We start from the raw sequence: 24042 nt of genomic DNA on the forward strand, positions 1-24042 counted from the left end.
TCGGTGATGTCGCACCCTCCAAAAGAGCGCATGATAACAAAACAAAAGTGCAGTGCAGGCAAGTGCAGGTGGTTGTGACTGAATGCGTCGAAACCAGGAGCCAATGAGGCACGGGCGAATTGTTGACTTCTTAAGAGGAGCGCTGCTTCACTTTTCACGTGAGCAAAGTGGGAGCAAAAGTTCGCAGGATGGCCGCTGTTGGATGTAAAGGAAGATTTTTATCTTTTTTTAACTATAAAACGGAAAAATACATTGTAGCTAAAAATAAAAAAGTTGGAATCTTGTACAGAATATTCCAGTTATCCATCATCGGTTACATTATAGGGTAAGTAAGATATTGTTTCTTTTCGTATGGGCAGGGTGTTTCCATTCAGGCGCGTAGAAATGTTAAGAACTTGTTAAAAAATTGAATAAGAGAAGAAAAGAAAAAAAACAAAGAAAAATAAAAACGCAAGCCCACCTTTTTTGTATTAATGTTCAAACATGAAAAAAACATGACATGAATAATTATCGAACATTGCAAGCTGACATCCATATTTTGTTCACCTATGTCCTACATGCCTCATGAGTAATTCTAGTTCATTATACTGGGGAAAAAAAACAAACAAAGAAAAATAAAAACGCAAGCCCACCTTTTTTGTATTAATGTTCAAACATTAAAAAAACATGACATGAATAATTATCGAACATTGCAAGCTGACATCCATATTTTGTTCACCTATGTCCTACATGCCTCATGAGTAATTCTAGTTCATTAGATGAGATAGATTAGGTGTATCAGTAAATATGTTCAGGCTAAAGAAAAACTGTAAGACTATAAATGATTAATATTATAATACAGTACCATGCAAAATTATTCACCCCCTTCTCAAGTTCTCATATATTTTGCAGTTTCCACTCTGATGATTAAGATAATCAAATGTATTCAGACAGAGATAACACATGAGACCAGCCACTGTAAATACTATAGAGATCGATTGATACGGTTAATTTGGGACTGATACCGATAGCAATACCAATTATTAGGAGTTAGAGGGACCAATAACCGATTTTTGGAGCGAATATTCATTTGCAGTTAAAGTTTAAAAAATGGCGTAAAAAATTTGAATAATGCAAACACTGAACTTCATTGAAATGCCTAAAACATGTTTATTGAATTGAATACAGTACACAAATGTAAAATAATAGCTCCAGAAATGGCTGAATTCGAATTTTCTATTCGGTTGGCGTAAAAATAAATAATGGAAACACTGAACAGTCGGATTAAAAAAAAAAAGGCCGATACCAATATACGTCAAATTTCCAAATATTGACACCAATAATCGGCCCGGCTGAAAATCGGTCTATCGCTAATAAATACATGATTTTACAAGGAGGTTGGGGCAGTTATAAATTTTTTTCCCTTGTTGAATAAAAATCATAATTTAAAACTGCATTTTATGTTTACTTAGTTTATGTGTTGACTGGTATTCAGATTTGTTTGATGATCGTAAAGGTTAAAATGGAGGAAAATTGCAAATAACAATTTGAGCAAATTTACTTGTATAGCACAATTCAACACAAGGCAATTCAAAGTGCTTTACACCACGTGAAGATCCACGAGCAGAGGTAAAATAATTTGTAAAAATCACATGAAATCAAAAGAAAGTTAAAACAAAGACAATATAAAATGGAAATAAAAATATACATAAAAATCACATTAAATCATGAAATGAATTACAAAACTAAGAATAGTTTAAATCAGAAATAAAAAATAAAGCACAAACAGAATAAAAAGCAAAAAGCTTGAAATTTGAAATATATAGATAGTTGTGAATATGCTTTGGTAACAAATGCGTTTTTAGCCCTGATTTAAAGCTAACAGTTTGAGCACACTTAAGACCTTCAGGGAACTTGTTCCAGAGGTGACGAGCATAAAAACTAAATGCTGCCTCACCCTGCTTGGTTCTTGTTCTTGGAACATACAATAGACCGGTTCCATACGACCTTAGGCATCTAATTGCTTAATTGGGATTCCAACTAATCAAGCATGTATTTTGGTCCAAGGTTTTGTAGATGAGCAGTAGTATTTTAGTCTATCCTTTGACTCACTAGAAGCCAGTGTAACCATTTCAAAACCGATGTGATGTGGTCCAGTTTCCTTGTATTTTTAAGGCCTCTGGCAGCAGCATTCTATAATAGATGTAGCTTCCTGACTAAGTTTTTATTTAGCCCTGTAAATATACCGTTGCAATAGTCCAATCTACTGAAAATGAATGCACGCATACGTTTTTCCAAGTCTTATTTAGTCTGAGGCCCCTTAATTCTGGTTGTATTTTTTAGGCAGTAATAAGGAGATTAAGTGACAAACTTTAGATAGCTATCAAATTTTAGGTCTGAGTCAATAATTACGCCAAGGTTTCTGACTTGATATGTAGCTGTAAGTGGCATTGTGCTAAGGGGCCTGCGTATCTTTGACATTTCCTTTTTTGGCCCACAAATGATAACTTCTGTCTTCTCCACATTTAACTGTAGAAAATTCTGGCACATTCATTCTTTGATTTGATGAATGCAATTACTCAGGGAGACGAAGGGACTATAATCATGTGGGGGACACAGAAATGTAGAGTTGTGTGTCATCTGCATAGGTGTGATAGGAGATGTCATACTGTTCCATAATCAGAGCTAGGGGAAGCATATAGATGTTAAATAAGAGTGGTCCAAGAATTGACCCTTGATGGACTCCACACGTGAATTTGGTTCGTTCTGACTGATGGTTTCCGATTGACACAAAGAATATGTAAATCATGTAAATAAGATGTGAAGCCCGTCTCATCAAAATCAAAGAAGGTCGCGCCCTCCAAAAGAGCGCATGATAACAACACAAAAGTGCAGTGCAGGCATGTGCAGGCAAGTGCAGGTGGTTGTGACTGAATGCGTCGAAACCAGGAGCTAATGAGGCACGGGCGAATTGTTGACTTCTGAAGAGGAGCGCTGCTTCAGTTTTCACGTGAGCAAAGTGGGAGCAAAAGTTCGCAGGATGGCCGCGGTTGGATGTAAAGGAAGATTTTTATCTTTTTTTAACTACAAAACGGAAAAATACATTGTAACTAAAAATAAAAAAGTTGGAATCCTGTACAGAATCTTCCAGTTATCCATCATCGGTTACATTATAGGGTGAGTAAGACATTGTTTCTTTTCGGATGGGCAGGGTGTTTCCATTCACAGACGTAGAAATGTTAAAAACGTGTTTAAAAAAAATAAAAAAGAGAAAAACAACAAAGAAAAATAAAACGTAAGGCTCACCTTTTTCGTATTAATGTTCAAACATGAAAAACATGACATGAATACAGTAGTTATAAAACATTGCAAGCTGACATCCATATTTTGTTCACCTATGCTACACATGCCTCATGAGTAATTCTAGTTCATTAGATGAGCTAGATTAGGGGTACCGGTAAATATGTTCAGGCTAAAGAAAAAATGTAAGACAAAAATTATAAAAATTTTACATACAGTACCATGCAAAATTATTTACCAGCTTCTCAAATTCTGATATATTTTGCAGTTTCCACTTTGATGATTAAGATAATTAAATGCATTCAGACAGAGACACATGAGACCAGCCATGGTAAATACTAAAGATGCACCGATACCGATACTAGTATCGGCAGGGGGCGCCGATCTGGCCTGAAATGGTGGTATCGGTATCGGCGAGTACCAACAAAGACGGCGCCGATACCAGTTACTCCATTTTCACCATATTTACCATTTTCTCCTGGCGCTCACTACACTCTTGTCTCTGTGTTGTGTGATGACACGTGAACACCAAGCAGCTATCGCTATTGGCCTGCTCCAGACCAATGAGAACGGGCCAATAGCCACTCCTGACCAATGACAAGGCCGCTTTTTCATATGAAGGAAAAATAAACCAGGAGAAATGGCGGCGGTCGGGAAATATTTCAAAATAGAAATCCCGTCGATTAAAATCAATGGCTGCATGCAAGATTTGCGGCCTGAAAGTTTCGAGACGTGGAGTCAAATCGGCCAGTTTCAACACCTAGAACCTGATAAAACATTTGAAGACGAAACGTGAACGAACACAACGAGTTTGAGCCTGCAAGAGCAGGACTGCTATCCAGAGGAAGGGCGCTGGACCGGTGCAACAATTTCTGGTCAGTTCACTACTTTACTTTGTCTTTTACTTAAAGAAATGCTGCAGTAATTTGGGAACTGTTTCCAAAGTAGGGTTGCCACCTTTCAGAAATAGAAATAAGGGACTCCCCCCCCCTCCCGAAAAAAGGAGGCTAATAGAGAGACGGAATGCTGTGGTCAATTATTATTACTTATGATTGTTAGCGTCCGCAAATGCGGAAACAAGGTTGGACCTCGAAGCGGACAACAAGCGTAGGATACGTACAAGGGTTTAATGACTGCAAACAAAAAATAACACGCGATCGCGGGATAGTAGAAATAACAAAAGGAGTCCGTGACAGCTGGTCGACGGAGCTCAATACTACAAAACTCGAAGGTTAACTAAGACGATAGGCAGTGAGCCAAAAAGCCAAAATAAAAATGCTCAAATACCTGCACAGGGTAGAGGTTACAAACGAGTGCAGCACACTAACAGAAAAAAAACAATGCAAAAAAACAAATGCAGGGGCGTAACAAGCAAATGTAGCGAGACCATAGTGCGAGATGTCAAATGGCGATCAGCAAGGCAAATATCTCGGCAGCCTTCTCTGAGATCACCCGTGCATAAATGCTGCGTTGATGAGACTGCATTGGATTCAGGTGCGACGTCAGGAACGCCCCCACTAACAGCCCAGCAACAAAACACAATCTAACCAGCAGCAGAATGTGACAATAATTTCATGAAAGTTGCACTGTTTGGCCTTTGAGAGGTTTAAAAAAGTTTACTCTGTTCATTCAGAGTTTATAATTATGAATTTATTTTTACTTTCTTACTGTTGGGCTAGTATTATACTTTGTACTAGTCTTTTTCCTATTTTGCAAAGGTAAGCAACAGCCTGACAAAGCCTTGATAGCAATGATTTCACATCCAATTATGTAGCTCTTTGGGGGGGTGTATGTGTATATGTATATATATATATATATATATATATATATATATATATATATATATATATATATAAACGGGGTGGTATCGGTATGGTATCGGTATCGGCCGATACTGCACAGCCAGGTATCGGTATCGGGGCCAAAAAATTGTATCGGTGCAACACTAGTAAATACTAGAGATCAACTGATACGGTAATTCGGGACTGATGCCGATACCAATACCAATTATTAGTAGTAAGAGGGACCAATAACCGATTTTTGGAGCCAATATTTATATGCAGTGAAAGTGTAAAAAATGGCGTAAAAAGATTGAATAATGCAAACACTGAATTTCATTGAAATGCCTAAAACATGTTTATTGAATCACAGTACACAAACGGAAAATAATAGCTCCAGAAGTGTCTGAATTTGAGTTTTCTATTCGGTTGGCTTAAAAATACATTAAAAAAAATTAATAATGGAAACACTGAACAGTCAGATTTATAAAAAAAAAAAAAAAAAAACGCAGATACGTCAAATTTCCAAATATTGACGGCGATAATCGGCCCGGCTGAAAATCGGTCTATCTCTAGTAAATAATGATAATAGTAAATCGGGACAGTTATAAATTCTTTTCCTTTGCTGAATAAAAATCACAATTTAAAACTGCATTTTATTTTTACTTAGTTTATGTGTTATTCTGGTATTCAGATTTGTTTGATGATCGTAAAGATTAAAATGGAGGAAAATTGCTAACAACAATTTGAGCAAATTTACTTGTACAGCACAATTCAACACAAGGCAATTCAAACGTTTTTCATGTCTTGCTAGTCAGAAGCCCCTTAATTCTGGCTATATTTTTTAGGCGGTAATAAGCAGATTGAGTGACAAACTTTAGATGGCTGTCAAATTTTAGGTCTGAGTCAATAATTACGCCAAGATTTCTGACTTGATTTGTAGCTGTGAGTGACATTGTGCCAAGATGCTTGCTTATCTTTGCCCTTTCCTTTTTTTGGCCCAAAAATGATCACTTCTGTCTTCCCGACATTTAGCTGGAGACATTTCTGGCACATCCATTCAATGATTTAATGAATGCATTTACTCAGGGAGCGTAAGGGACTATAATCATGTGGGTACACAGAAATGTAGAGTTGTGTGTCATCTGTATAGGTGTGATAGGAGATGTCATACTGTTCCATGATCTGAGCTAGGGGAAGCATATGGATGTTAAATAAAAGTGGTCCAAGAATGGACCCTTGAGGAACCCCACATTTGAATTTGCTTCATTCTGAGTGATGGTTTCTGATTGACACAAAGAAATCCCTATCATGTAAATAAGATGTGAACCACTGAAGAACCGTGTCAATGAGCCGTTCCAATCTGTTGAGTAGTATGTTGTGATCAGACGTGTCGAATGCGGCACTGAGATCTAATAGTAAAAGAACAGATGATTTGCCTGCGTCAGTATTCCGACTGCGTCAGTATTCCGACGAATATCATTTAGGACTTTGATAAGCATGGACTCTTTTCTCTAATCCTCGGCAGTATGGTGAACAAGTGGTTAGCAAATCTGCCTCACAGTCAAGTATTCCTCTGTTTGACTAAATGAAGACTTAAAAAAAAAAGAAGACTTAATGACATGTTTAATTGCTTGGATGAGTTACAGTATTTGTATTTTTGTCCCCACCCACAGATGGGTTTTCTTAACCAAGAAGGGCTACCAGGAGAAAGACGAGGCCATCCAGAGCACAGTGATCACGAAACTGAAGGGGGTCTCGGTGACAAACACCTCAGAGTCTGGTGTGCTAGTGTGGGGGCCGGAGGACTATGTCATCCCACCACAGGTAAAAACAAATGCAGCCTCAGGTGAAATGGAGCTCATCATACGCCTAGGCAAACATGACAGTTTACATAAACTAACAAAGGTGTCTATGTTAATCATAAATGACTTTACCTGCTTTTCACTTTATATACAGGGTGAAGCTGTTCTTTTTGTCGTCACTAATTTCCTAGAGACCCCCAATCAGAAGCTTGGGTACTGTGCTGAGGTATGAATATTTCTGCATAAAAATATTGACTTCTAGTATTTTTGTTAAATTCCGTTTTTTTCACGCAAAAGTATATTGAGCAGGCCCAAAGCACAAGCAAGGAAGAGGTTTCAATCTTTGACTCTTCATACAGGTGTGCATTTATATATCAATATCGCAGATTTTTCTCCATTAGTCCAATTCAAATAGTCAAACTCATATCGTCACTCTCGGTTGGAATCTTCATGTCTCAAAAGTACGACTTTTGCAACTAGGAAAAAGGTAATCTTTCTTGAGTTACCTGACACCATGTCGTTAAAGTTGGTATATTTCCTTAAATTGCTATTGCTACTTTGCTTAGCCAAATCAAAATAATATATTTATTTTCTACCTGTGATGAGAATGTTACAGAAACATTGCCTTAGCCAGCCCTACACATTAACATTTACTCTTGCCCTGAGAACGCAGCGAGAGAAAAGGCTGTATTAACACCGTTTTCTGACTACTGCAGTGGTTTTTAACCTTGCTAAATGTCCCGAACACCACGAGATTCACATGTGCATTCACCGAACCCTTTCGAAATTTAATAATGAAGCTTTTTTTTTTTTTTTTTTTCAAATTCAAAACCGATATAGCTAAGCTAGCAAGCAAAATCTTGTTGAAATGTATTCAAATTTACTACAAATAAATTTAGTGTTTTGCAGTTTGCGGATAAATTTCATGTCTACATTATTTTATTTATCTATTTATTTTACTTTTAACCTGCCCTATTCAGCTGCTAAGACACGGAAAGTAGGAATCTGAGTGTCCTTATGCTCTGAACAGCTTTAACGTATCACATGAGTTTGAAACACCATAATTTTCGGACTATAAGCCACCACCCACCAAATTTGACACAAAAGCGGCATTTGTCCATAGATAAGCCGCACTGGACTATAAACCACAGCTGTCCTCACTGTTGTCAGGGATATTCCCCCCACAGATATTAACCGGGAACACTTTATTTGACATCGACATTATAAGACTGTCATAAGACCTAATGAACCACCATGAAGCTTTGAACCAATTGGCTGCAAAGCTCCATTGCTTCAAGAAGCTTCACTTGGCCATCACTGCTCCCACTGGGGAGACAGTCAACCTCTGCTGCCACCCGCTGTCAACACTGTTGCCGTCCAACGTGGCTCCTGGCATGTATTGCAGTGCTACGGATGTAAATAACAATTAAAAATTCATGTTCTGTGCTAATTACTGTTTCAGCTACTGTTCCAGTTGTTTTATTAATTGCTAGTTATGGTATTTGGTAAAACTTTATTTGACAGTGGCACCATAAGACTGTCATAAGACCATCATAATTATTGCATGACACTGCCATGAGCATTAATGATTGCTTATGACAGATGTTATTTTGGGTCACCTGGCAAACTATTTGACTTTTGAATGGATGTAAAAGGTCCAAGCTGTACATAAATGGAGTAAGTGACATAATTTGCCAGATGACACTTAATGACATCTGTCATAAGCATTCATTAATGTCCATCATAGTGTCATGTCATAATTATGACAGTTTTATGACAATGTTATGACGCCGCTGTCAAATAAAGTGATACCCATTAACCCAAATAAATCAACAAACAAGCCGCACTGGACTATAAGCCGTATGATTCAAAATGAGGGGAAAAAGTAGAGGATTATAGTCCAAAAAATACGGTATTCCCATTGTGGTTTGTCATCATGTCTACATTTTCATTATATGGCCGCATCCTTGCATCACATACTATTTTCGTAAAATGTAACGCAAATGTTTTTTTTTTTTTTCAATTATCTGCACAGTGCACACTCCCTATAGGTCCGTTCCATTTCCTCATCATGAGTCAACCTTCCACTGAGCAAACTCTTTCCTCTACCCATTAGATGTAGGGCTCGGAGTTGAAAGAAAGGGAATAAAGCCTGTAAATTGGAGGCAACCCAGTCCAAAACTGAGTCTAAAACGCCACTTGGCCTTTAGACAGAGCATGAAAACAGGGCCCTGTGTGTCTTAACCCTTACCCAACCCCTTAGAATTACTATAGAAACCCTGGGTTTCAATCGAACCCAGGTTAGGAACCACTGGACTAGTGACTACGGTATCTCTCCAACCTGTTTCAAAGGTCTAAAGGCCAAAGTATACCGGACATGGTTGCGGCGCGTGTTGGGCAAAATATAGTGCCAGAACATATCCGTTTCCATTCTATCCTATTGTTCAAAGTATACCGGCCGCGTCAGTGCTCCGGATTGACTGCGGACCATCTCCGACGTGCCGGAGCCCGCCGGATGGTTTGGACTATTTTCTATTTTTGCGGAGATGCATCCGTCAAAATGGGTGGAGCCAGGCCTAGAGTCATCAGGCCAGGTGCTTAAACACAGTTTGAACACCAGCGAACATGGACGAAGAATGCTTCATCATGGAGGTGGAAAGTCACAAAGTAATTTATGATGCAGCAGATCATTATTATAAGGACAATATTTATAAGAAAGCTGCATTCTGTCTTATTTTGTGTGTTTTTTCTGGCAAAGATATCAAACACATGACCTGCTGACAACTTTGTTTTTTACAATTATTAACATACGGCACTAACAACACTTCCACAACCTGTGGCTCTCGACAGGCTGCGTCTCTCTCATACTCCCGTGTCACATGAACAAAACAACATCACTGTTGCGTGCACTTCAGGGTGCCTCAGAAAACATTCAATTAGAATATTACACATGAAACACCATAGCAGAAGCTATGAGGATGGAGAGTGAATTTTTATGCAAGTTATGTAATTTAAAACAGTGATTACATAGTAGAGGATGTGTTGTTGGCGTGATCAGGGTTTCACAAACAAAACACAACAAAACGTCAGCAGCTGATGGGGTAGGCTACAGACTAGAAGGACAAAAAGAGCGAAAAAATGGTCGCCAACGGGCTTACACTCATAAGAGATTGACACGATTACTGGGTTCTAGATCACAGAACTGATTTGTGTACACTCTACCCCTTTCAATCACTTAGCTTATAGTGTTATAGACACCCCCACCCCCATTCTCCTCTTTCACTGGCCAATTGGCCCCCACATGGTGTAAACCGGAAATACATCTCGCTGACGATAGCACCAGCATATTAGTAACTAGTTTAGATGTTCAATGTATTTCTTGTTGTTCTTGTTGTTTATGTGTTTCTTTTCTTTCTTCTCTTGTATTTCTTTTCTTCTGTCCCCCCATGATCCCTTCCTGTTCGCTGCTTTGTCATAATAAAAAGGTATTTTGAAGGATCACAATGGGAGTATGTCAGACTCTCCATGTGAAACATTAAAACTGTTCAGAATCCGGGCACTTAGACTTCCATTCTCTGTGTCAAACAGCTGAACAGGACAGGTTTAAAAAAAAAAAAAAAAAAAAGCGAAAAAATGCAGCGTATTTGGAAGTGGTTCCTCAGCAGAAATTCTCGTGCCCAGTGCGCACACAATGTTGGTTTATATACAGAGAGTCAAGGGGAAAAGTACGAAAGATTTCCTACATTTTACTTTGACTTTTCATTGAAAAACGAACAGAGCATGCGAATCTCTGCAGAGACACCAACTATAAATCGCTATCCATTTCATGATTATACATGTTAGGTAATCTGTAATAACAGCTCTATGAGATGTTATTTGCCATGAAATTTTTAAATGTGCACATAACATTATATAAATATATATATATATATATATATATATATATATATATATATATATATATATATATATATATATATATATACAGTGCCTTGCAAAAGTATTCGGCCCCCTTGAAGATATGAAATTTAATTTTTTGTCAAGAATCAACAACAAGTGGGACACAATCGTGAAGTGGAACAACATTTATTGGATAATTTAAACTTTTTTAACAAATAAAAAACTGAAAAGTGGGGTGTGCAATATTATTGTGGCCAAAAAGTTCAATTTTGGTTTCATCTGACCAGAGCACCTTCTTCCACATGTTTGGTGTGTCTCCCAGGTGGCTTGTGGCAAACTTTAAATGAGACTTTTGATGGATATCTTTGAGAAACGGCTTTCTTCTTGCCACTCTTCCATAAAGGCCAGATTTGTGCAGTGTACGACTGATTGTTGTCCTATGGACAGACTCTCCCACCTCAGCTGTAGATCTCTGCAGTTCATCCAGAGTGATCATGGGCCTCTTGGCTGCATCTCTGATCAGTTTTCTCCTTGTTTGAGAAGAAAGTTTGGAAGGACGGCCGGGTCTTGGTAGATTTGCAGTGGTCTGATGCTCCTTCCATTTCAATATGATGGCTTGCACAGTGCTCCTTGAGATGTTTAAAGCTTGGGAAATCTTTTTGTATCCAAATCCGGCTTCAAACTTCTCCACAACAGTATCTCGGACCTGCCTGGTGTGTTCCTTGGTTTTCATAATGCTCTCTGCACTTTAAACAGAACCCTGAGACTATCACAGAGCAGGTGCATTTATACGAAGACTTGATTACACACAGGTGGATTCTATTTATCATCATCGGTCATTTAGGACAACATTGGATCATTCAGAGATCCTCACTGAACTTCTGGAGTGAGTTTGCTGCACTGAAAGTAAAGGGGCCGAATAATATTGCACGCCCCACTTTTCAGTTTTTTATTTGTTAAAAAAGTTTCAATTATCCAATAAATGTTGTTCCACTTCACGATTGTGTCCCACTTGTTGTTGACTCTTGACAAAAAAATTAAATTTCATATCTTTATGTTTGAAGCCTGAAATGTGGCGAAAGGTTGCAAGATTCAAGGGGGCCGAATACTTTTGCAAGGCACTGTATATATATATATATATATATATATATATATATATATATATATATATATATACACACACACATATATATATATATACACACACACATATATATATATATATACATATATATATATACATACATATATGTATATATATATATGTATGTATGTATATATATATATATATATATATATATATATATATATATGTACACACATATATTAGGGCTGTCAAAATTATCGCGTTAATGGGCGGTAATTAATTTTTGAAATTAATCACGTTAAAATATTCTACGCAATTAACGCACATGCCGCGCTCAAACAAATTAAAATGAAAGCACAGTGCAATGCCAACTTGTTACTTGTGTTTTTTGGAGTTTTGTCACACTCTGCTGGCGCTTGGGTGCGACTGATTTTATGGGCTTCAGCACCCAGAACATTGTGTAATTATTGACATCAACAATGGCGGGCTACTAGTTTATTTTTTGATTGAACATTTTACAAATTTTATTAAAACGAAAACATTAAGAGGAGTTTTAATATAAAATGTCTATAACTTGTACTAACATTTATCTTTTAAGAACTACAAGTCTTTCTATCCATGGATCGCTTTAACAGAATGTTAATAATGTTAATGCAAACTTGTTGATTTATTGTTATAATCAGGGGTGCACATAAGTGGTCCGCATGCGCGCATGCGTACTGGAGGTAGACAAACGCGCGGGCACTTAACGGATTCCATACGCTTTTGCGTACCGATGGCTGACCACTGTATTTGCGGCGGACACGAGAAAATCACTTCTCAAAATGTCAAAGAGGCAGGCCCCACTGAGTACCGGTAATTATTTCCGTGTTCCCCCACCCCCGTCAAAAGACAGACAGATGAGAGAGACGTCACCGGAGCTACCGAAAAAAAGGACATTTGCTGAAAAGTGGCTGCAGGAGGTAGGTACCATGGCTAGAAGCAAATGATGCTTGCACGGAAATGTGGTACAAAATTTGCCGTGAGAATTCCAATGTCGCTAATAGAAGCAGCGCATTTTATGTAGTAGGGTCAAAGAATTTCAGCCATCCAAACTTTGAAAAGCACGAAAAAAACAGAGCATGTGGCACTTAAGCAAACTATCGATGTCAGACAGCACCCCACTCGCCCTGCACAGCGCTATGCACTGACAAACGTGTTTTTGCTCGCATTTCACAAAGCTACGTTCAATGAGCTCTTATGAGGAGGAGGGCATCCCACTTTTACAAAGGCTTGGAGTTAATGTGGGAGCCGCATGATGCCTTTATTTTGAATTGGTGCTTTTATGTTTATTTCTTTACATTTCACTTCGAAGTAATGGCAATTTTGTTGTGCCAGTTGATGTTAATCGAGCATTAATTGTTAATATAATTAATTAAAGGTAATTGTCTCTAAGTAAAGCTTGTCATAATTTTATCGCATCAGGCGGGTCGGCTCTCAAGCTCAATGAGGACCAAGTCACATATCCAGGTCCTCCTCTGACAACCTGGGCAAAAAAATTATGTGCACCCCTGGTTATAATAAACAAATACAGTACTTATGTACCGTATGTTGAATGTATATATCCATCCTGTGTCTTATCATTCCATTCCAACACTAATTTACAGAAAAATATGGCATATTTTATAGACTGTTTGAATTGTGATTAATTATGATTAATTAATTTTTAAGCTGTAATTAACTCGATTAAAAATTTTAATCGTGTGACAGCCCTAATATATAAATATATAAGGCCATAGCAGGCTCCAAACTGACCCCAAACACACACATACGGAGCCCTGAGCTCAACACGATGTAGTCATTTTGGAATTAAGAGACAGGCACAACTAAAATACCAAAATGCAAAGACAAAAATGTGGCAACTTATTCCCTAGTGCTTTGAAAATAAAGGGTGCCAAGAAATTGTAAAAAGTGACCCTGGAGAACAACTGCAAAGATAATCACACCAGATAATGATAATGACAAATCCGGGGAAAAAATGTTCAGTTAAATCTAGTCCACCTCTCTCTCTGCTTCTTTGTTGAGTACAGGCTTCGTGTGTTTGTTGTTGTTTTTAATTCCACGTTATCGCGCGCGATCACGCGAGAGCTCACGACGGGACGGAGTTGCCGGACCGCAGCTGTGTGCAGCCAGTATGTTTTGTCCTATTTTTGACGCACTGCGGGGCACGCAGTCAACACAGAGCTGTGCCGCAACCGCGTCCAGTATACTTTGCCCTTAAGAGCTATTAGTGAGTGGCACAACATAAAAAAGATAGCTTTCTGGACAGTGTAGTAACCTTGAGGCAGATCGGCTATCTTTGAAAAAAAAAAAACAAAAAACAATTAATGTTTGAAATAATTAATGCAGGCATGGAGAAAGGAAGGATTTCTAAGAGCAAGTTGATCTCATGCATCATGTTTTTCATAAAAGGGTTTAAAAAGCAAAAGAAGTACTGTTACTTTAGGATAGAAACCTAAGCACAGAAATACTGTAAATCCACTTTCTGAGAGGTGAGTCTTCATAATTACAGTAGACCGAAGTGATGGTTTACAATCAGAACTTTTATTAGTGACATCAACTTACTGTTATTTTGGAGAAATTGTTTTTAAATTTCTCATTCCCGTTCCGTTTTTTTCTCCACCTTTACTAGCGAATGTCTGTAGTAGGTATGAGGACACAGTTATTCTTAATATGGACAGGCAGATTCCGACTATGCTAGTTTTTCAACAACTTAGAAGTAAGTACATGTATTTCTTTACTTATTCTAATGGCTCAAGTGTCTCCATTCAACTGTGTAGGTCAGCGCATCAGGAAGTCACTGTGTACTTTCTCCAAAACTCTTCAGAGCTCATGCGTGTGCCGAGCTGTCACAGAATGTTTACTTTCAAGATGCTTTATTTGCTCTCTTGACATTTGATCATCTGGAAACTATTCACAGCAGCCTTGTGCGTTGCACATCCATATACTCTTGCTAGGCAGTGGTGGGCAAATATGGCACATACAGCCTGCCTTGTTTCATACACAACCTCTCCCTCTAAAAGTCACCACCAAAAAAATAAGGTCATAAACTTTCATATTTCGTTGGACCGCCTTTAGCCTTGATTATAGCACACATTCTTATGACCCTTCTTATTTCTCCCAACAACAAACCACCAGCCCACTGGAGAAATTCCTGGTATCCCTGCATGCAAGCCACATTCGCTGTGGCATTGTTTCAAAAGTTTCTGCAATGACACAAGATTGATTTCATGCGCCTTGAACCGGTCTGTCACAATTTGAGCCCGAGGAATCCCCATATTTTCATCTTGGAACATTGCTACAGTAGCGCAGAAAAAAAAATCAATTGATGGAATAGCTATTAATGAAATAATTCAGTATATTTAGTTAGTCATCTTATCTAATTCTTTGAGCACATACTGTTGCTGAGCCTACACCTGACCAACTGCAGCAACCAAGATCATAACACAGCCCCCACAGGCTTGTACAGAAGGCACTAGGCATGATAGGTGCATCACTTCATCTGTCTTTCTAGTTACCCTAAAGCGCCCATCACTCTGGAACAGGGCAAATCTAGACTCCTCATACAACATCACCTTATTCCATTGCTCCAGAGTCCAATCTCTAACCCAATTGAGAATCTTTTGGATGTGCTGGAGAAGGCTTTGCGCTGTGGTCCAACTGTTATGTGTTATGTAGCTGGAGGGAGTGACCCAAAAGCACAGCAACGAGGAGTCAGAGATGACAAGGAGCCTGAGGGTGTGTTTATTAAACAAAGTAAAAAAGTAAATTGGTGAAGAGTGGTGGCACCGCAGTTGCCTGGACAGAATTGGGAGGCTGAGATGGCTTGGAGGTGCTGTGAACAAGCCTTGGCATTGTTGGAACTGTTAACATATCAAAAGGGAAGGAACAGGATTCTGGAGAGAATCTACCATTCAGATTCAAACCCGAAGCAGAATAACCATCACATGGCGCAAGCAATGAGTCCAACACGGCAACATTAGCTTTAGCTCCATTTCCGTTGGATCTCGGGCGCCCACAGAATACTGAATGGCAAATATCTTACATTTATGCCTTGTGACTCTACACAACAGCAAACATAGCTATTGACAAACGAAAAAATTATCATTAAAAAAATATTAAAATCTGATTATTTTTACTGGTACACTTTTGGCAGCGAGCCAACAATGCCGACTAATGCTTTGTTGTTTCAGTTCCAATGTCATTCTCAAGAACTCTTCATGGGAAGACTTCATGTGTCACTTGATCAAAGCCGTCTTTCGTAAAATGTTTTGATTAAACAACAGAATACTTTCCTTGTCCAATCCAGTTTGTTGATCCACTCGGCTCTCACAGCTTGGTCGGATGGAAATTTATAGAGACTTAAATCCGCAGTGTACGTGTTGATGCAATTTCCGATACAAAATGTATTAATCATTGTTCCGATAATAACAATTTAATTCTTTGGAGAAAAAAAAACTAAAACGCTGGCTGCCACAAAAATAATAATAAGCAAATGAGGAAGCTGTGCGCGAAAAAGACTCTTCTCATACCTCACTTCTGGTTACTGAGTCTGGCATCACTGGCCAACAGCAGGAGATTCAAACTTCAAAACTGTGTGGCACTTCTTGGGTTTATTATACAGACAAAACAACTATGGGTAGTGAGTCTCAATGAAGTCAAATTGATCTAATTCAGTAAAGTACCCTCTGAGGTGACAGTAGGACTTTAAAGTAAATGAAACTTTTGGTGCTTGTTCCGTTTGTTCCCAGAGCCCCAAAGTGCTGGATGGACACTGTCAGAAAGACGAGGATTGCGTAGAGGGAAAACTAGTGAAGGCTGGTCATGGTAGGACATTTACTTAATAAACTGTCTAATCCAACATTGCATTAAAATTACATGTGATGCATGTAGATTGAAAAAAACACTACCACACAAATGTCGCCCCCCCCCTCAAAGACACCGATAAAAAAATACATGACCATTCACACAGATATAGTTTCAAACAAAATCCAGTATATAAGGTACATGTGACACGATAAATTCTAAATGTTAGTCAATCAGAATGACGATGCCCGATAAAGAAACTCCATCAATGTCAATGCTGACACACATATCAAGGGGGTAAAAAGATACATACCCGATATAATGTCAGGTAAGACAGTGAAAATGATTACTAAGTCACACAGTAGAACACTCATACGGCTATTCAACTCAGTTATGAGTACTAAACGTTTAATCAAAATAAGTGTCATTTCCTAATTGAATTGAATTGAACTGAATTGAACCGAATGCTGGTCAACATTTGATTACCTCCAGTAAGCATGTGCCGTATGAGATTCTGACGGTATGATTGTTACGGTCCGCGAACGCGGAAAACGAGCAGACAGCAATGGAGGGTATAGTACAAGGGTTTTTTAATACAACCAAAAAGCACGCGATCTGGGAAAAAGGGAGAATAACAAAAGGAGTCCGTGACAAGAGGTCGACGGGGATCGAATAGAACTAAACTAAGCGGTGGGCAGCGAGCCAAAAAGATAACAAAAATAATAACACTCAATACCTGCACAAGGTAGAGGAATCACCAAACGAAAAAACAGCTGACGAATAAACTAGCAAATCCACGAGCCTCGAAAGTACCGGTGTCAAATGGCAAACAGCAAGCAAATATCTCGGCAGCGTTGGCTTGGATCGCCGGCGCTATATTCTAATGTTGATTTGTTGATTTGCTGGAATTAGCCGCAGGTGCGTTGATGGGAACGCCCACACTGCTGGCTCTGTAACAGAACAAAATCTAACCAGCAGCAGAATGTGACAATGATAACCTTAAGCCAAAATACCGCGGTTTCATGGTATCACGGTATTGCAATTTCATGTCTAAAATGTGTTACTTTGAGATATCTGGGTTAAAAAAAAGACTTTTTTCCATTGAACAGGATTTTTATTTTTCAAAACATATTAGCAAATTGGAACATAAGTATAATGTTAAGTTAAAATGAATTGTGCATTTTTAGCACATAGAAGATAGCTAATACCATAGGGACGGTATGACGGAATTTTTTTGTGGTTTTGCGGTTTTGAAACCGTGACTTTTTCATATCATTGGTATACGTTGAAACCGGTAATTGGCACATGTTTACCCTCCAGTAAATTATGCTAATTCAGGGATAGTTGGCCTCTGGAGGTAGCACTACAACAATTCTGATCTTCTGTATTTTTTCAAAGGAATCAGAAGTGGACGATGCTTATGGAGGGATGAAAACACCAATGGAACCTGTGAAATATTTGGATGGTGTCCTGTTGAAAGAAGCTTAAAACCACAGTAAGGAGCCATATTATTGGAATTGGATTATGTTCAGTTGGCACCACTATATTTAATTTTTGGTAGCGCTAATCCTCATTCGGTTAGGCAGGTGATAGTTGAGAGACTGGCCCAGCTGACTGTAGGCATGAGGCAGGGGCCAGACTAATAACCAGTTAATCAAAGTATATCCCTTTTACTTTAAATGAACCAGGGTGCTCGTTTGGTGTTAGTGCTTGTGCTCTGTTGGCTCGAATAACGTTGCCAATCCCCGTGTTGAATCACATTAAGCAGTAGGGCACCGTACCATCGCGGGTACTCCGGTGAGATGCCGATGTCACACCCCCGTACCGGTGCGCTATTTTCGGCTTGGACTCAAGGCCGATGGCTGGATGGAGCCCTGGTGGCCATTATTCTTGCTTCATACTTTTATGCCATTGGCGTAGTCACCTGCCACTCAAACATGTCGGAAGTTGGATCTTTGTGTCAAAATGATTCAATCGAAAAAAAGTGCCTTCAAAACTTTTTCCACTTCAAAAAAAAAAAGTGCGTTCAAAACTTTTTCCACTTAAAAAAAAAAAGAGTTTAAAACTTTTTGCTTTTCAAAAAAGTGACACTTCAATAAAAAACATAGATATTTTAAATTTAAAAATTTTTTTTTTAAAATATATATATTTTTGCAAATGATTTTGACATGAAATAGTTTTTTTGATTGAAGGAACTTTTATCGGGATTGAATGATTTAGACACAAATGTCCTACCGATAATATTGCTCAAACACAAAAAGAATTGCTTCAATCAAAGAAAACAGTTTCAAATGTTCAAATGCAAATTTCTGAGTCTCGAATATTTTTTCACATTCAAACCTTTTTTTCCACGATTGAATTTTTTAAACATTTTTGATTGAAGTGATTTTTCTTTTGAAAATACATATTTTTTTTGTTTGAAGCAACTTATTTTTTGATTGAATAATAAAGACACAAATGTCCTAGGCAAAATGTGGTCCAAACGCAAAATTACATTACTTCAATTAAAAATATCGTTTCAATAAAAAAAAAAAACTTGACTTAAATTTAAAAAAAAAATGTTTTCAAATACATTTTTTGAGTTTCAAATTTATTTTTGCATTCAAACACATTTTTTTTGATTGAAGTGACTTTTTCTTCGCTTGTTCGCTTGTTGTTGATTGAAGCGACTTTTTATTTGATTGAAGCAACTTTTTTTTTTTTTTGATTGAATAATAAAGACACAAATCTACCTCCATAAGACAAGGACCCTTCGCGTGAGCCAAGCCGAAAATGTTGAGCGCTCGGCATCAACGAGAGTTAAACGTACTGTGGGTGTAAGCGTAAATGGCACCACTTAGAACATTCAAGCAGAATAAAAGGAAAAAGCTCAAACATCAAACAGAATTCATATCAATGTCTGCAGCATGGGGTGCTATTTGTTAGCGGGGAATATGTAACAAGTTGCCATGGGCAAACGTGAGCATGTAGGAAGAAGCCCCTGCTGGTATCCCAGCTCAACATGTCTTATGGTTCACATAATGTGATGCCGAGTAATTACGTCGAATGGGAGCTGCAAGTGGACTTGGAGTTGGGTGCTCATGCACGAGTCATTGACTGCTGCCGTTGAACTGCCGTTCACATAAGCTCCCCCGCCTCCAGACATCACGATTACCCCACCACTTACGTAGATAGTGCTTTGCTGGCCCTTGTTTGGCTCGGCAAGAAATTGGTACCTGCTAAGCACTCATTTTCAGCCTCTGGAACTAGTACTTGGTTTGTGGAAACAGAAAGAACCGGCGGAAACCTGAGCACAAGCCACCTGATCAAGATAAATCAAGACAAACCAAAACACAATCAAATGTTTGGATGCTCATAACACTTTCTCTTTTGTAATAGATCTGCTCTGCTGACGAACGCAGAAAACTTCACCATCTACATCAAGAATTTTATACAATTTCCCAAATTCAAATTTTCAAAGTAAGCTTTAATTACACAAGATGAACACAAAGCATCTGAAACTGTACACATTGTACCACTGTGCTTGCTTTGCTGTCAAAGGTCTAATATTCTGGAGACAACGAATGTGTCCTATCTGAAATGCCGATATGATGAAAAGCTGCATCCTTATTGCCCCATCTTTCGCCTGGGCGATATCACTGCACGAGCTGGATACAACTTCAATGACATGGCAAAATTTGTTAGTGGCATCATTATTATATCATGTAATAAGACCCGCGGCTTTAAAAAGACCTTATTTTTTTACACTAGGGTGGCTCCATCGGGATCCAGATCCAGTGGGACTGTGACCTTGACAAGGGTTTCTCCGAATGCCACCCACGCTATGAATTCAGTCGCCAGGATGTAGCCACCTCCAACAATACCATTGCAAAGGGATTCAACTTTAGGTTTTTTAAGATTAGAGAAAAATATTTCTTCTTCTGAATTTGTGTTAACATTGTGATTCCTACTTTCAAACAGACACACTCGTTATTATAAAAATGCAGCAGGTGAGAGCTACCGATCCCTATTCAAAGTCTATGGTGTCCGATTTAACATCATGGTGAATGGAAGGGTAAGCAAAATATGAAATACAGTACTATGTGTACACTACACTGCATTTCTGTGTTACCCATTCAGTGATAAGTTGCTGTCTTACCTTGTTATGGCTTGGCTTTGAATTCAACAAAAAATGATACCCCCGCACCTGACCCAAGAAATACAATGTTTAAATATACTGTTAAAAAGCAATTTCTGCATGTATTTCCATTTTTAAATATAAAGCATAGCAGTCTTATACCATGATGTCAAAACATCTTGATAACACATTTAAAATATAAAATAAGAAAAAATAAAAATGAAAACATTAAGGCAGAAGAGTGGATAGCACGTCCGCTCCACAGATCTGTGATCAGGGGTTCAATACCAGTCTTCGGCCTTCCTGTGTGGAGTTTGCATGTTCTCCCTGTGCCTGCATGGGTTTTTTACGGGTATTCTGATTTCGTCCCACATCCCCTTTAAAGAAACATCCATGGTAGGCTGATCGAACACTCCAAATTGTCCCAAGGTATGAGTGTGCTTGAATGCAAGGTTGTTCGTCTCCTTGTGCTCTGCAACTGGCTGGCAACCAATAAAGAATGTACCCTGCCTAATACCCATACTTAGCTCAGATAGGGTCCAACACCCCTGCGGGGGCCAAGACGCTCATGAGGTTGATATAGACGAACAATGAATGAATTTAAAAAAAAAAATTCTAAATTTATTCAACAAACTTCTGTTTATGTGGTAGGCTTTTGAGGCATTAGTCGAGATCAAGAGAATTGAGAACATTTTAACCCTTAAATACCTGCAACATGAAGCAATTATTGGAGAATCCCAAAATTTGAAAAATAAGGTCCTAATGAAACCTTTTCAAAGCTTGAAGCTTTGAAAAATAAGGTCCTTATGAAACCTTTTTTTCAAATTTGGAAAAAGAAAAGTCAAAATGAATATGTGTAATAAGCACTCTAATATCCATAATCCTTGCTAAATCCCGTTTTTTTTTCCCTCATGGAACCTGCAGATGCATGTGTTGACTTATCTCCATCATTTTTTTTTTTTTTTTAATGTCAAAATTCTGAATTAGTCTCAAAATCATGAAATTTTAGGTGTATCAAATCTGATACATTTGGCAATAAAGGGTTAAAATACCTTTAATGTGAGGGGGGAAAGTAGTAATAAGAAATTAAGCTTTTTTGAGGCACCGAGCCACTTAGTGTATTTTTTAAATGGGTGCTTAACTTGAAGCATTAGTTACAGTGTCCTCTCCTGGTGAAAAGTAAGACTGCAGTGAATTTTAAATCGTTGTTGAATGGAGCCCATTTCTTTTTCCATAATTGGAAATAATCGCTCACTAAAAACCCTATGATCGTGGTACCATAAAATTGTCTCCTGACATACACAAATCTCTACCTACCCCCCTCCCTACCTGCTTGCCGGTTTGTGTATCTGTCAGTCACCTTATTGATTAAAACAAGTCAAGTTGTTATATCAGACAAGGAAGCAGCAGCACACACACCTTTTAATAAATAGAATGCATTGAAGTTATGAGTCTTTAGATTCAGTAAAGCAGAAAAAAGAAAATGAAAGGAGGGGAGCTGAAAAGAAACAACAGGTGTCCCAGTGCAGATTTGACCATGGAAGATTTGCCAAAGACAATGAGCTACTCCCTTTTCACTATGTCAAGGGACTTTGAAAGCAATGTCCTGGGGAATTGCAACTAAAACTTGAAAGCATGTATTGAAGCTTTATTGTGTTGAACTGTCATAACTGCAAAAACCCTTCAGGCCTCCACTTTTTAGGCAAAAAAAGTCTTCTACATCTCAACTAACCAGAATAATCAGAGACACTTTCAATGTCAAATAAGTGTTTGTTGACATCCTTTTAATATCCATTGTGTATTCTAAATCATTTTTCACGAGCAATTGAGCTCAAAATAATGGTGTGATGTAGGGGTGTCAAACGATTAAAATTTTTAATCGAGTTAATTACAGCTTAAAAATTAATTAATCGTGATTAATCGCAATTAATCGCAATTCAAACCATCTAGAAAATATGCCATATTTTTCTGCAAATTATTGTTGGAATGGAAAGATAAGACACAAGATGGATATATACATTCAACATATGGTACATAAGTACTGTATTTCTTTATTATAACAATAAATCAACAAGATGGCATTACCATTATTGACATTCTGTTAAAGCGATCCATGGATAGAAAGACTTGTAGTTCTTAAAAGATCAATTTTAGTACAAGTTATGGTAATTTTGTATTGAAACGCCTCTTCATGTTTTCATTTTAATAAAATTTGTAAAATTTTCAATCAAAAAAATAAACTAGTAGCCCGCCATTGTTGATGTCAATAATTACTTACACAATGCTCATGGGTGCTGTAGCCTATAAAATCAGTCGCACCCAAGCGCCAGCAGAGGGCGGCAAAACTCCGAAAAACACAACAAGTACAGCTTTCACTGTGCTGTCATTTTAATCTGTTTGAGCAGGGCATTTGTGCGTTAATTGCGTCAAATATTTTAACGGGATTAATTAAAAAAATTAATTACCGCTCGTTAAAGCGATAATTTGGACAGCCCTAGTGTGATGTTAATGTGGGACTTTTTGTAAAAGAATTCTTGTGTCGTTCTCAGGCTGGAATGTTCAATATTGTCCCTACTGCCATCAGTATTGGTTCAGGGTTAGCTTTAATGGGCGCAGTAAGTAACAGCATTTTCTTTCTAAGTTATTAGTTTGAGATGCGTGACACAATGCTGCTTATGAATAAACAGGGAGTATTCTTCTGTGACATGATCCTTCTCTACATCATGAAGAATGGCACCACCTACAGGGAGAGGAAGTTTGAAAGATCCCAGTATGTGATATGTATTCTCTCAGGACCACCCACTCACACAACTGATGCTATGCTGGTGTGTATTTGTTATCCACAGGGAGTCATCAGCTGAAGGCAACCATGAGAAAACCAGTCTGGCATCTTAGTTTTTATTTCCTGATTAACTCTCTTTCATTACGTATCAGAAATAAAAATAAATAAATAAATAAATAAAAACAATAATTTTACCTAACTGTCTGGTAGGTCTGCTCATACTTTGTCATGCCAACAGCATGATCACCTTCCGCTGAGCAAATCAGTTTAATTGTCTGTCAGGCAGAGGACGAGTGGCGCACAGAAAAGTGGCATTATTTAAAGGGAATATAAAGCTTACTAATTGGTGTGAAAGGGTCACAAATTTTCATATCTCTAATGACGCATCCCTCCAACTCCCTAAAGTGCGCACTTGCGCCTGTCCTTGAAATCTCCAAAACATGGTCTCA

General features: G+C 38.1%; 1 protein-coding gene across 2 annotated transcripts; it reads left to right on the forward strand.

Annotated features, from left to right (window-relative positions):
- Positions 1–89: 89 nt before the first annotated feature.
- On the forward strand, positions 90–23737 carry LOC130917575 (P2X purinoceptor 5-like). 2 transcript variants are annotated; one of them, XM_057839141.1, is made up of 12 exons: positions 90–325; positions 6734–6884; positions 7017–7088; positions 16640–16715; positions 18093–18189; positions 20073–20153; positions 20235–20373; positions 20445–20581; positions 20655–20748; positions 23361–23426; positions 23499–23581; positions 23658–23737. In XM_057839141.1, exons 1-12 carry the CDS (start codon positions 189–191, stop codon positions 23704–23706), a joined length of 1182 nt encoding a protein of 393 aa, XP_057695124.1. In that variant the 5' UTR covers positions 90–188; the 3' UTR covers positions 23707–23737. The 2 variants fall into 2 exon arrangements, with proteins under 2 accessions (XP_057695124.1, XP_057695125.1); XM_057839142.1 differs by lacking the exon at positions 90–325 and adding an exon at positions 2959–3156.
- Positions 23738–24042: the final 305 nt, after the last annotated feature.

Source organism: Corythoichthys intestinalis, chromosome 6 (assembly GCF_030265065.1).
Source record: "Corythoichthys intestinalis isolate RoL2023-P3 chromosome 6, ASM3026506v1, whole genome shotgun sequence".
Lineage (NCBI taxonomy): Eukaryota > Metazoa > Chordata > Actinopteri > Syngnathiformes > Syngnathidae > Corythoichthys > Corythoichthys intestinalis.